This window comes from Macrobrachium rosenbergii, chromosome 55 (assembly GCF_040412425.1).
Source record: "Macrobrachium rosenbergii isolate ZJJX-2024 chromosome 55, ASM4041242v1, whole genome shotgun sequence".
NCBI lineage: Eukaryota > Metazoa > Arthropoda > Malacostraca > Decapoda > Palaemonidae > Macrobrachium > Macrobrachium rosenbergii.
In genome coordinates, this window is record NC_089795.1 from 55320036 (window position 1) to 55333764 (window position 13729).

Genomic DNA, 13729 nt, shown 5'->3' on the forward strand with positions numbered 1-13729 from the left:
GCAAATCAAACAATGGGCACCTGAATATGATTTGGATATCACTTGAGAATGAAATTACATACAAAATTAAGAATATTCATTTAGTATGATCTGCACTAGTATAAAGACATGAATCATGGTATGACAATACTATTTCTAAAAGATTTTGATTAAAAAAAAAACTTTAAGAATAGTGTTATACAGAAGGATAGTCAGAAAATATATCAGCACTATGGAGATTACAAAGTTCCTTATGGGCACGTAATCATGATGAAAGGGAGGTGGAGCTTGAAGATGTGGTCAGATTTGTGGAAGATAAAGCACAGAAAACATGAGTAGCAAAACGTCAAAAAGGCCCTTCATATCTCTCTCTCTCTTTCACATGCCTTTACAACTGATACAGTAAGACCACTAGATATTTTATAACAATAATATTAGCTGAGTAGTGTGCAACACAAAACTTAGGCTATCATTACACCAACCAGAACGTGTTAGGATAGGTGAATTTGCAACTGTTCAGAAAGAGAGAGAGAGAGAGAGAGCATACTTTCTTACCTCAGTTTTGCATACTTTCTTACCTCAGTTTCATAGATTTCTGCAATACTCTGGTGATGCTTGGCAGCCATGGTAAATTTTCCCATATCTGTGTAAATTTCGATGGCCTTTAGCAAACTATTCACAGACTCTGCAACCAGATAAAGGACACCAAATTAGTTAAACACTAAAAGCTGAGGAAACTCCCTCAAACAAGATCATAACAGAATATAAAAGCAGGCAATGAACTTAAAGAAAAAACTAGCTATCAGGCCATAATAAAACTCATTCTTTTAAGACAGAACGTACTACTTTTACTTTCATCAATGAATGATTAGAATAAATGTTATCTCACATTTCACACTTCCTGCAACCTGTCTTACTACAGATTTATTCTGGCCTTTTGCTGATTTTAGTAATTTACTGCTTGCATCAGAAACCAACTACTTTTACATAGCCTAATCATAAACCAACTACTTTTACATAGCCTAATCAAACGCTGGGCATGATACCTGGACAAACATCCAATAAAAGAATAAAATGATCAAGTTAGCAGCTTATGCATGTTTGTGCATTTTCCAACTGGTTAGCATCTCTTGAGATTCCAATTCTTCTGGCATGTTATGGAATACTGTTTCTGCCATGTTTCTTCCAACTGTAATTTATTCTTCCTAATTTTAATTTTCCTTATTATTGAAAATAATTATGACTTTTCTGCAAAACAGGGTAAACCCCCATATTCGCGGGGGATGCGTACCACACACCCCCGTGAATAGCTAAAATCCGCGAATACTTCGAACTCTTCTAAAAACACTTAGAACTGCCTATCTTGATAGTTCAAACACAAAAAAAAACTAAAAATGCTTATACAGGTATTATCCTACTCATGATGGGGTTAGGTTTAGGTTCCAAAACCCCCAACAAGGTTCCAAAAACCCCATTGTTTGTTGGAAAAAAAAGTATCTTGAATATAGCTTAGCCTACACTTGGGTATTCAGTACCACCATGCCTACACTATAAAATATACTCTATACATGCACGGTATAGTAATTACTGTATTAATATGAGCTAATTCTGGAGGTTTATGCAGTGTCTTATAATAATTCAATACAAAGAGAAATTGAATAACAAAGAAAATTAGCTTAGCCTACAATATGGTATATCGTATACATATATGGTAGCCTAACCTACTACAATATGGTATATCGTATACATATATGGTAGCCTAACCTACATTATACTGTACTCTATATTCACATATTATATTATACAATCAGCATAACAAATATGCATCTTTTCCATGGATCTTTTAAAATGTTATGCTTTAATTCAATGTATCCAATAATTTTGTATATATTCTTATACTGCTTTTATATTATAAACTGCGATCATATCGATCAATGTTTTGGTTTGGAAATCAATTACGCGATAAGTTTATTTCGCCATATTTAACTAAGTTCAGAGCGCTTTTCTTGCTTCTAGTTAGCGTAAATGAATCTCTAGATACTTTATTTATATGGGCCAAAGTGTTTTTAAGTCGAAACATAACTTAAATACGTCTCAGCGTGAAATCAATTTAGCAATTGTTTTCGTTAATAGATGACATTGGCCGTTCGGGTGCGTGTTTTTTCTGTGCAAAAAAAAAATTCAAGATTTCGTTCACTATTTTCACTTGGTTTCATCATAATACAAGCTATATGTATCTATCTTTTATCGGTGTAAAAATAGCAGCAATATGTGTTCTTCCATGCCCAGTAGTTTTTATTAAAATACTTTCTCTCCAATTTTAATTACTGTTGCGTTTCATCCATGTTGCCGATGCACGATAATTTATAGTCATTAGCAGCTTGTACATTGTTTTCTCAGCTTCAGCTACAACTTGCAGCTTAAATTTAGCAATATACTTCCTTGCCAATCTTTTATCCATACCGAATAAGGGTATAATGTAAAAATATAGCAGTCCTATTCTACTTAACATCATTTGTACTATAACTACGGTAACTGTTTACTAACGAATGATGGTTAAAATACAAGCAAAACAGCTGTTGTTATCCGATTCGGCTATAAGCACAACAACAGTTTCTCGTTCGGTTGTTTATGGCTGTACGCATTTACGCAAGAATATAACATTACTAACAATACTTTTATTATTCTCTTTTACTTTTTTAACTAGAAGATGGGATAAAGAGATGGAAGAAAGAAGTTGGTCTATTGTAATTTGGTCTCTCTCGCTGCCTGATTGTACGCTGCTGCCTGCGCCCGCACAAAATTTTAAAATATTTTATAAATCGCAAGATCAAATTATCATAACTGGAGCACTGCCTGGGTACCTGAGTATTTTATAGTTTTATTACAAAAAGTGCATTTAGTCATGAAAATCATATGAAAATACAGTAATTAGTGAATATTTCTCAGTGAAAAATACCGCAAAAGAGCAAATTTTCAGCGAATAATGCATATATATGTTCCATAGAGAAATCCGCGAATCATGAGACCGCGAATACAGGGGGGGGGGTTACTGTATTCAGTGTTGATTTGTGATTTACACCTAGTACAGTAGTCTTTTTTTTTATCACCGACCTTTTGGTCCTTATTTTTTGCCTTGTTGTGTAACACTATGAAGACTTCAATTTTATTACTATTTGCGTAACATTTTTCTAGAGTAAGTGTTGATTTTTTAAAAGCAAACATCATTTGAGAGAGAGAGAGAGAGAGAGAGAGAGAGAGAGAGAGAGAGAGAGAGAGATTTACCATTAGGATCAGTTTTCTTGTAGCAGTTTCCAGCCTCCACATAATTTGTAGCTGCATCTAAGCGAGACCCAGCTTTGGCATGAAGAGAAGCAAGTTCACTAAAAGCATGCCCAGCAGAGCTCCACTTCTTTGCCATTTTGAACTTATTTGCTGCTTGCTGGTATAAATCCATCGCCTCATCTACCTTTGATGATCCCCTGGAAAATACAGAAGTTAACATTATAAAACTCCTAGATTTACAGGAAATACAAAGATCACAAGGAAGAAAAGGATTAACCAAGATATGAAATTTGGAAGATACAGCAACCAGCAAACGTACACATTCACAATATGTGCACAGAGATACTGACCGTTCTGCAATTGCTGGTATTTCTCCCAGTTACAACTGCTCTTCCTAACTTGTTTCTCAGACACCCATAAATTTAATCAATTTTCATCGTTATTGAAACATGACAAGTATTTCAAGGGTTAATCACATTACTAAAACCTAAAATAAATAACAAAATGTTGATGTTTCACAAAAAATAAAAATTTTACATATTCTTTTACCTAATTTCACATGTTCTTTTATCTCCCTACAATAAATAAGTCACTCAAAATTAATTCTTCCAGTGGGGTACAAGTGAAAGCAACCACATGAAGGTGAGTCACCTTTATAATGAGAAGCAAGAGCAAGCAGGTCATTACTGTATTCTTCTGCAGTTAGGTGAATCCAAATAGTGAAAAGGTGAGGACGGCCAACTTTTTTCCTGAACATTTGTTTCACAATAAACCCGTCATTACTTTTCATAACTTATTTGTGTTCTATATGAAATCCCACACACCTAAACTGTCTTACTTCTTCTTGAGAGTGTTGATTTGTCCATAATCATAGGGTCCTCCAGACTTTTTGGACTTGTTTAGGATTCATCCTCATGCTTTTTTCTGTAATTATTCATTTACAGTGCACTTGGATGAAAAGATTCTTATCCCAGTCCACAAACTGTTCACAATACTTGCTGTGAATGCACTTTGGCAATGCCTTACTGGTTATCTTACCTCTCAAAAGAAGTTTGTCCTTGACAGCTGATTCAGGATCTGCTTCTTCCAGCTGCAGTTAAAAAGACTTTGATCTACATCATCCTATGCAAAAAACTTCTTGGCGCCCATTCATGGCAAAGCATAGGCTGCTCTTCCATGCTAGCAAGACATCTAAGACCTAAGATTAGATTGAATCTGGAGATCCTCTGACTGTCAGAAGCCTTTTAAATATAGACTGGGTAGTCATCTGCTACATTTTTAGGCCTCTGGAACTTGGTCCCATCAAGACAGGAGGACACATCATAAGTCAACACAAAGTCTGATAATTTGACAGCAATGGCTCACTGAAAAACTAACGAGGGTAAATGTCCCAAGGACTGCATTAAGTTGATTATAATAACAAGGCTTAAAAGCCAAGCACTGGGGTAAAAAGACCTCCCACTGCCCTCTGTTTTTAAAGTTTTAAAATTCACTAAATATATTCAAAGCTTTTGTCAATCTCTCATTAAAACAATATTCAAAGCTTTTGTCAATCTCTCATTAAAACAAGTAATAAAATGACATTTTTATGATAAAATAAAGTTTTCTGTACTCACCAAGTAATTTAATTGCTATTAGTTTCACTTGCTCGGCAGCTAAAATTTTTAAATTCGCGGACAGCGCTACTTTGTGTTGGGTAGGTGACTTGCCCCACCCACTTTCATGGAAAGAGAGGAGCAACTTAGCAAAAGAGCTTCAATTTATTTATGCCCTTATGTTCATGCGAAGGGGGGAGGGCAGGCTATAATCATGTAATTACTTGGTTAAGTATATATAAAACTATTTTATCATAAAAATGTCATTTTTTATATAAGTAACTTACCAATGCATGGGCATATCTACCCAAAAACATTAAGAATGGTAATGAATTTGAGAATAGAAAAAGTTGCTAGCATGATACAATGCTTGTTGTTGCCTTACCTGATAAGAGAGCTGCTGAAGGAAGATAATGCCTTTGGTTGACGCTCATTTTATCGTATAGTGGCATGGTGGTGTAGCCGTGGATCGCCTACATTTCAGTTGGTACTTTGCAGCAAAAGACAATTCTGATTGCTAGTAAAGAATAACATGTTGCCCCTGCCCTGAGCACAGTACACAATACACAACCAGAAAAGACATTGTTACCTATACCACAGAAAAGAATAAAATCCACCATCCAACCATAAAAGAACTGGAGGGTACTCCAGGTACACAGTAACCCCCCAGGCTCCCCTAAAAAACGGAAGGAATGCTTCCTACGCTTCTTCCCCCAACACCATGCCAGCCACTGAAAACGGAACCAATGTACTGCAATTATTTTATACTGTCTCTGTTTTTTCCTTTAAATAATGGGATGCAAACACCGACTTGCACTTCCAAAAAGTCGCCTGTAATATGGATGAGAGAGATAAATTATGTTTGAATGCCAACGAAGTAGCGACAGTCTTTATCTCACGAGCTCTCACTTTACAAGAGGGAAAGGCATCATCCCTGGTCAAGGAACACGCTTTCAAGATGAGTTTCTGCGGAAGAGTGCCAAGGCATCTTCAACAGTGGATGCGAGGGGTTCTTGACCGAACACCATAGAGCACTTGAAGGTCCATGTACTCCCTCTGTTCTGTGTAGGTAATACTTCAGAGCCCTCACAGGACACAGAGCTCTCTCCTCTTCACCTGGACCTAATATTTCTGATAGACTTTTAATGCTAAAAGAACGAGGCCAGGGCTTAGAAAGTGTCTCATTTTCAGATAAAAATCCCAGGGAAAAAGAGCAGACAGCATTCTCTTGAGAGATGCCAACTCTCTTATCCACTGCATGAATTTCACTTGCGCACTTTGCTGTCGCCAAGGCTACCAGGAAAAGGGTCTTCCTAGTTAAGACCCTTAATGAAATTGAGCGTATGGACTCAAATCAAGGGTCGGACAACCATTTAAGAACTACATCTAAGTTCCATGGGACCACTGCTACTACTGCTACCTCCTGTTTCGTGGTGTCAAAAGATTTAATGAGGTCTGACAAGTCCTGATTTGAGGAAAGGTCTACTCCCCTGTGTCGGAAGACAGAGCTTAACATGGCCCTATAACCTTTGACAGTGGAAATGGACAGGCTCCTAGAGGTTTACAAATGTAGCAGAAAATCTGCTATTTCCGCTACAGATGTCTGAGTAGATGAGATACCGTGACTTCTGCACTAGGCTCAAAGTATTGCCCACTTAGCCTGATATACTCTGTCAGAGGAATGCCATCTACACTTGGCAATAGCTTCCAAAGCTGGTCTTGAAAACCCCTTCTTTCTAAGGAACTTCCTGATAGTTTGTAGCCTGTCAACTTTGTAGCTTGTCAGGGCCAGAGTACACAATCCCTGATGGAACCACCTGAAGTGAGGCTGTCTGAGTAGATGGGATTTTTGAGGTAGCAGTCTTGGAAAATCTGCCAGCAGATCAAGGAGGTCCAGAAACCATTCCTTTAAAGGCCAAAACGAGGCTATTAAAATCGATACATTTTGACAAGTCCAAAATTTGTCTATTATCTCACCATACTGAGAGGCGGGAAGGCATAGAGGTCTTTGTTCGACCAGTCCTGTAGCATGGCATCTGTGGTCCATGCTAAAGGATCCGTGACTGGCAAACAAAACAATGGGAAACGATGATTTCTGGAGGTAGTGAAAAGATCTAGGATTGGTCTCCCCCACAACTTCCACAGATCTAAGCAGACCATAGGATCTAGGGTCCAATCTGTGGGTAGAACCTGCTGCTGGCAGCTCAATTCATTCGCCAAAACGTTTAGTTTCCTTTGAATGAAACGTGTCAGAAGTTTGGTGTGATTTTGGTTCGCCCAAAGAAGAAGGTCTCTTGCTGTTTCGTAAAGGGAGAATGAATGCATTCCCCTTGATTCTTGATGTAAGACAGATCAGTCGTGCTAACTGAGTGGACTGCCACTGTCTTGCTGATCACTTCCGACTTGAAGAACTGGAGTCCTAAATGAATTGCTTTCAATTCTTTGACATTTATATGCCAGCTTCTCTGCTCCGGGGACCATGTCCTGGAGACTTCCTAGCTCCCTAGAAGAGCTCCCTAACCTAGATCTGATGCATCTGAGACTTCCTTGCTGCCTAGAAGAGCTCCCTAACCTAGATCCGACACATCTGAGTAGAAGTCTAGGTTGGGGCTCAGAGGAAGGAGTGACTTCCCTTCCGACAGCCTGAACTTCAAGACTCCACCAAAGCAGGTCTCTTTTTATCTCGGGAGTCACAGGAAAAACGATCCTGTCTGTACTTCCTGTCCCAGCTGATCCTTGGGAAAAACTGCTCTAGGGATGATAACATTCCCAGAAGACTCATCCATTCGTTGGCAGAGCAGTTTTCAAGAGAGGAACTTGTTCACTGTCCTCAGACAGGACTCCTCTCTTCAGGGATGGAGAAGCCCGAAAATTCCGAGTCTATCATCATCCCTAAACAAGGAATCTGTTGAGAACGCGTCAGCTGGGATTTCTACATGTTGATCATTAAGCCCAGATCCTGGGCCAGGAGAAGGGTCCTCTGAAGGTCCTCTGAACACTTCTCTCTCAATTGAGCCCGAAGGAGCCAATCGTCTAGATATAGGGGAGATCTTGATTCCAATCAGATGGAGCCATTTTGCAAGGGGAGCGAGAACTCTCATAAAAACTTGTGAAGCTGTCGAGAGACAAAAGCACAGAGCACAAAACTGGAACACTCTGTCCTTGTATACAAACCTGAGATACTTCCTTGAGTCCAGATGGATAGGGACGTGGAAGTACAGTATGCGTCCTTCATATCGATGGATGCTATCCATGGCGAATGGATGGCTGGACAGTTTGGTTTGTCTCCATCCTTATCTCTGTCTTCTGGACGAATACATTCAGGGCGCTACTCCCAGGACAGGCCTCCAGCCTCCTGACGCCATGGGAACCGCAAACAGTCGGTTGTAAAACCCTAAGAAGTTCAAGGCCTCGACTAACTCTATTGCCCCCTTCCTGAGGAGGGATGAAACTTCCTCTGCGAGGGCTAAAATCCTTTTTAAGCTTATGGAGTAGGCTGTAAATACTACTGGCATGCTGACCAAAGGAGGCTTTTCCTTGAAAGGGATGTCATAACCCTCCCCCAGAAGAGAAGGAGTCTGGCTCCTAACAGTCCAGAGGAAGCTCTAGTTGAGGAATTTTTAATGGCACGTGAATCAAAACGGATACTAGAGCGAGGTCTAGAATAAGCTCTCTGTCTGCTGCCACAAAAGGTACGCATCTGCAGAAGAGAGACTGTCCTAGGAGTATGGGTGTTCATCTCCTTAGACCGCCTAAAGGACTGAGTCAAAAGATCCTGGGTGCTCTTCTTTTGGTGATCTGATGCTATCCCCAATACTGTGGTCTGTGGGAACAAATGGTGACGGTCCAGAGAGGAAAACAGGAGTACCGACTTCTGTGAGGGAGTAACTTATAGGTGTAAGAACACCACAGTTCCCTCTTCTTAGTACTCCCATTGTATAGAAGGACTCTTCTTAGTACTCCCATTGTATAGAAGGAACCCAACTCTTGGGAGCTATCCCTTATACCCTTGTCGACACGAGAGGACCCCTAGCCAGTCCGTAGCACTATCTTCAGGCACAACTGAACAGTTCTTGATCCTACAGGCCAGAGAGCCCACTGCCCAGTCAAGGAAGCTCAAAACTTCAAACACTTTGAACAAGTTTTTAAGAAGATGAGCTAACTCTGAAGTGTTGAACATAATCTTTGCTGAAGAAAATGCAGATCTTTGGGACGAGTCTTTCAACCTGGAGAAGTCCCCCTGGGAGGAGGCAGAAACTCCCGGGGAATGAACTTCCCTGGTGGCATACAACAAATATCTCCTCTTAGATAACCTGGAAGGAGGATAACTGAAGATGGCTTTTCCTTGATCCCTCTTCTCCATTAGCCATCCACCAACTTCACTCAAGGCTTTCTTCACTGAGGAAGAAAGCTTACCAACTTGAGCAAATCTGCAGATTTAGTAGTCTGAGATTCCATTAAAAAAGAGCAGAAGCAGGTGAAGACAGGGCTGCTGGAGAAAAGAAACTTGGAAAGGTAACAAGGAGATACCTCAATAAAGGCACATAAGCCGATGGGCGAGCATACTAAACTAGTACTGTATATCATCTTCCTCGTCAGAGGATACTGGAGACAAGGACAAGTCTGGTGGTTGAGGAGCTGATGGAGCCTTCTTGAGTAGGCTCAAATATTGTCCAGCTTATTTTGAATAGGGTCCACAGCTCCGGGTGCCTGAGAACTAGCAGCAGGATTAGCCTGAAGGAGAGGAGTCGGTTGTGCAGAAGGGAGCACTGAGCGTAGAACTGCTGAAGCCCCCAACCAAAGAAGACGGAGCTGAGAGTGCAACAGCAGAAACCAGATGATCGGTCAAAGATGGACATTCAGGCGCCAATGGGCGCTCTGTAAATACTTGGACATACATGCGCCACTGAATGTTCAGACATCAAGGGGGACCCGGAAGATCTATGGAGCTCAAGAGAAGATGGGCGCTCAGGTACTGAAGGACAATTGGGCACTAATCAGTGCTTTGACATTCTCGGGCGATACCGGGTGCTCGACCCCCAAGGAAACTTCAGGAACTGCAGGGAGCTCAGGCACCAGAGGGACCTTGGGTGCTGGAGGCCTCTCGGGAGAAGACACCTTGGGAGATGAGGAGCACTTACGGGAAGCGGAGCATTTGGGAGCCGAACTCTGACTCTCCACCAAGGGGGGGCACAAGAAAAATGCTCCAGACTGTCCCAATGACTACAGGACGGACGAGGGCTACACACAGGCTCCTTGAATCCCTTACAAGGCACTGGAGGAGAATGCGTCACATTCACTGCGCAATTTTTCAGAGGACGTGATTCGTCCACAAAGCGCCATTGGCTTCTGGGACTAGACTCCTCCGAAATTAACTAAAGGCGATGCACATCCAAAGATACGCCTTTCCAGTGGCGCTTGGCTGCAACCTGGGATTCAGCAACAGGTTCAACTGAGAGGGCGACTACCCGTGGGCAGACCCCACCGACCTCCCTTAGGCTACCAGTTTGACTCCTCCCAGGTTTAGGGGAGTATGCCACTGACCTTTGCCTAAGAGAATCGGCGGGACGAGCAGCCACTTCCTCTGCTAGTACTTCACTAGCACTAGGCGCTACTGGGCACTCCGAATCACTCTTTTTGTCCATTAGGACTTTCACTGAAGATGCTAAATGGGCAATGGATTCCACTATTAATTCAAACCTTTTATCAATCTTCAACTCGAGGCTGGCAATGGGGTTGGGTTCGGAAACAAGAGAGCCAGGTAAAGGAGAGGGTGGAGCAGATGAAGAACCGAGAACAGGATTCACAGAAATCACAGGAACATCAACATTGACATTAACATTAGAATTAGGACATTCCTGGCTAGCTAAAGACTTACTAATCTGTCTAGCAGTCACCTTCCTCTTATTGTCCCTAGCCAGCTTATTCAAATGTGACCTCAGTCTTCCATTTCTTATTGTCCCAATATGAACACTCCTTACATTTCAAATCAAATGAACATAAATACCCCCCTACAGTCTGTGCAAATCGTATGTGAATTATAGAATTCTTTAGTCAAACCAGTATTGCTACCTTTGCTGCAATAATACTGGCAGCCTTCGCTGCAATACCTAAAGCTAGGTGAACTTGAGTCTGACATCATGAAGAAAACAAATCAACTAAATGTCACAATCAGGAAAAAAGTCATAAAATCAATTAACAATGTTTCAAAAAGAAAGCTAACGCTATGTACTGTAAGTTTGCCGCAAGGCTACCAATGCAAGAATACTTCCAATTGACAAAAAGGACAATCGGAAAGTAACGAACTCCAAAACAAAGCTGCTGCTAATAACTGGTCTACAGCCATCAGCCAGCAAAAACAAATTGAAGCTCTTTTGCTAAGATGTTCCTCTCTTTCCCTGAAAGTGGGCGGGGCAAGTCACCTACACTTAAAACAAAAAAGAAAACGATAAGCGGAATTTCAAAAATTTTAGCTGCCGAGTGAGTGAAACTAATAGCAATGTAATTACTTGGTAAGTTACTTATATAAAAATTGTACTGCATTAACTTCAAATAGCACATTACTGTATTCTTTTTCTGGTCTAGAGCCCTAAGGCAATTCACTGATAAACCTGCCATGCAATGAACTGACCCTTCTTTCACAGTTAAAATGCAAAAATTCTCATAATATACTCTGTTCTGTAAAATCTGTCCAGTAAATATTACAATATGGAATCAGCTTTTCCTTCTCACTCTGCATAAAGACCCTGTGTAAACATCTATTGTTAATGAAAACACTACTCAAATTTATATTTACTCTTTATTTGGAGATCATTTAATTCCACTTCCTTAGCAATGGTTTTATTTTCAGTTTCTGATTTGCTGTCAGGCTATTACATCTTCCTTAACCTAGATTTAAACTATAATTCTGGATGGTTTCTTTAGGAATACCTATTTTGGAAGGAGATGCAAATACTATAGCCTCTTAAGCTGCCCTGTATGCCTCCTCATTACCCTCAACACCCCCAGTTTATTAAGACTAAACTTCCATGCCATTCCCACTTCCGAAGGTTCCATCAGAATTATGGAATATTCAACCTCTGACAGAGATTTTTAGTAAGGAGGCAGAAAGACCACAGGTAAACCTCGTGGAAACAGTAAAATCAATCTGGGCTAGTTAAAATGACATTTTAATAATAAAATACAGTTTTATATATACTTACCAAGTAATTACGTAGCTATAGTTTCTACTTTAAACAGCAGCTTAAGAATTGCAAATTCGCGGTAGCGCTCTTTGTTTTGGTGCAGGTAAGTGCCCACCACTTTCGGGGAAGAATAGGTACAACGTAGCTAAAGAGCTCAGTTCGGTTATGCTCTGTGTCCATGTGTGGGGAGGAGGGGCGAGCTCTGTTCATGTAATTACTTGGCAAGTATATATAAAACCTTATTTTATTATAAAATGTAATTTTTATATATGACACTTACCAAGTAATGGCATAGCTGAATCCGACATTGACAGGAGGTGGGAAGAATGGACATGCACTACTCAAAAGACATTACAGGCAGTCCCCAGTTTATGATGGGGGTTCCGCTCTTACGCCGAGTCGTAAGCCGAAAATCATTGTAAACTGAAAAATTGTCGAAAATTGTCAAAATTCCTAAGAAAACCCTACTTTTAATGCTCTGGGTGTATTGGAAACGATGTAAACTGCATTTTCGTTAAAAAAAAATCAAAATTTTTATTATTCTGCTGTTTTGGAGCCATATTTCTTCCATCGGATTGGCTTACGATGCGTCATAACCCTGGAGCTTGCGTCGTAAACCAGGAAATAATTTCTGATGAATATAACTATGTGAAAAGCGTCATAACCTTGCAATGTCGTAAGCCGGACCCGTTGTAAACCAGGGACTGCCTGTATAAAGGAAAGCATTTGAAATAGAAAAAGGCTAGCATTGTGGTAATGCTTGCTGTAACCTTACCTGGGGGGAGAGCAAGGGCAGGAAGATACTGCCTCCTGGTCATTGCTCATCTCGCCCCGTAGGGACATGACCGGTAGTGTCAGGACTGCCCCTACTTCAGTTGGAGCTTTGTGGTCAGGGAGAGTTCTATGACTCGACAAAGCTTAAACAAGACATTTGCCCTTGCCCTGGGCGACACATAGATATCAACTACCACACGACCATAAAACTATATTACCTGTACACCATTTAAAACATATATAGTAATACCCATTGTTAAAAACGAGATGGAGGGCACCCGGGTACTAATGCCCCGGCTTCCCAAAAACTCAACAACCTAAACCAAGGCTAGGAGACAGAGAAATGCCAGAATGTCTACCCTCATTCCTTAAGTGCCATGCCAGCGTGACGGACCAGCGTGCTGCAGTCCCCTCAAACACAGTTTCAACGTCCCGTAAATAATAATTGGCGAAGACCGAGCGACACTCAATAAGTTGACTTTGGATGGTAGCAAGAGAGGTTGAGTTTAAATGCTAACAGTGGCTACTGCCCGTACCTCGTGCTTTACCTTAACAATAACGGTAAATTATCTGAATTCCCAAGTGAGACTCTACAATGTCTCAAAAAGAGAGAGCCTTAGAGATAGCAGCTAGGGGCAAGGGACGCGTTGCAAGAGCCATAAGGTACCTACATTGCCGCGCATGAGGTGCACTGATGGCACCACCCTTCACGTGGGGCCGTGTCCTTTGGGTTCCAATCCAAATCACTGAAGATAAGGTGTAATCCATTGGACACATTTTCAGTGTTTGTTGCCAAACATGGAAATAGCAACAGGTTCGGCTGAGGAAGCAACTACTCATGGGCAAACCCCACCAACCTCCCTTGGACTTACAGTTTGCCTCCTCCCAGGTGCAGGGGAGTTTGACAAGGAC

The 13729-nt window shown here is 41.0% G+C and overlaps 1 protein-coding gene across 1 annotated transcript in view; it reads right to left on the minus strand.

Annotated features, from left to right (window-relative positions):
• Nucleotides 1-13729, minus strand: part of alphaSnap (Alpha-soluble NSF attachment protein) — an 86473-nt gene that overhangs the window by 29875 nt on the left and 42869 nt on the right. The window contains exons 2-3 of the mRNA XM_067098575.1: nt 3265-3461; nt 558-664 (exon numbers count right to left, since the gene is read on the minus strand). Of these exons, the coding sequence (XP_066954676.1) occupies nt 558-664; nt 3265-3461 (304 nt within the window). The remainder of the gene's footprint in view (nt 1-557; nt 665-3264; nt 3462-13729) is intronic.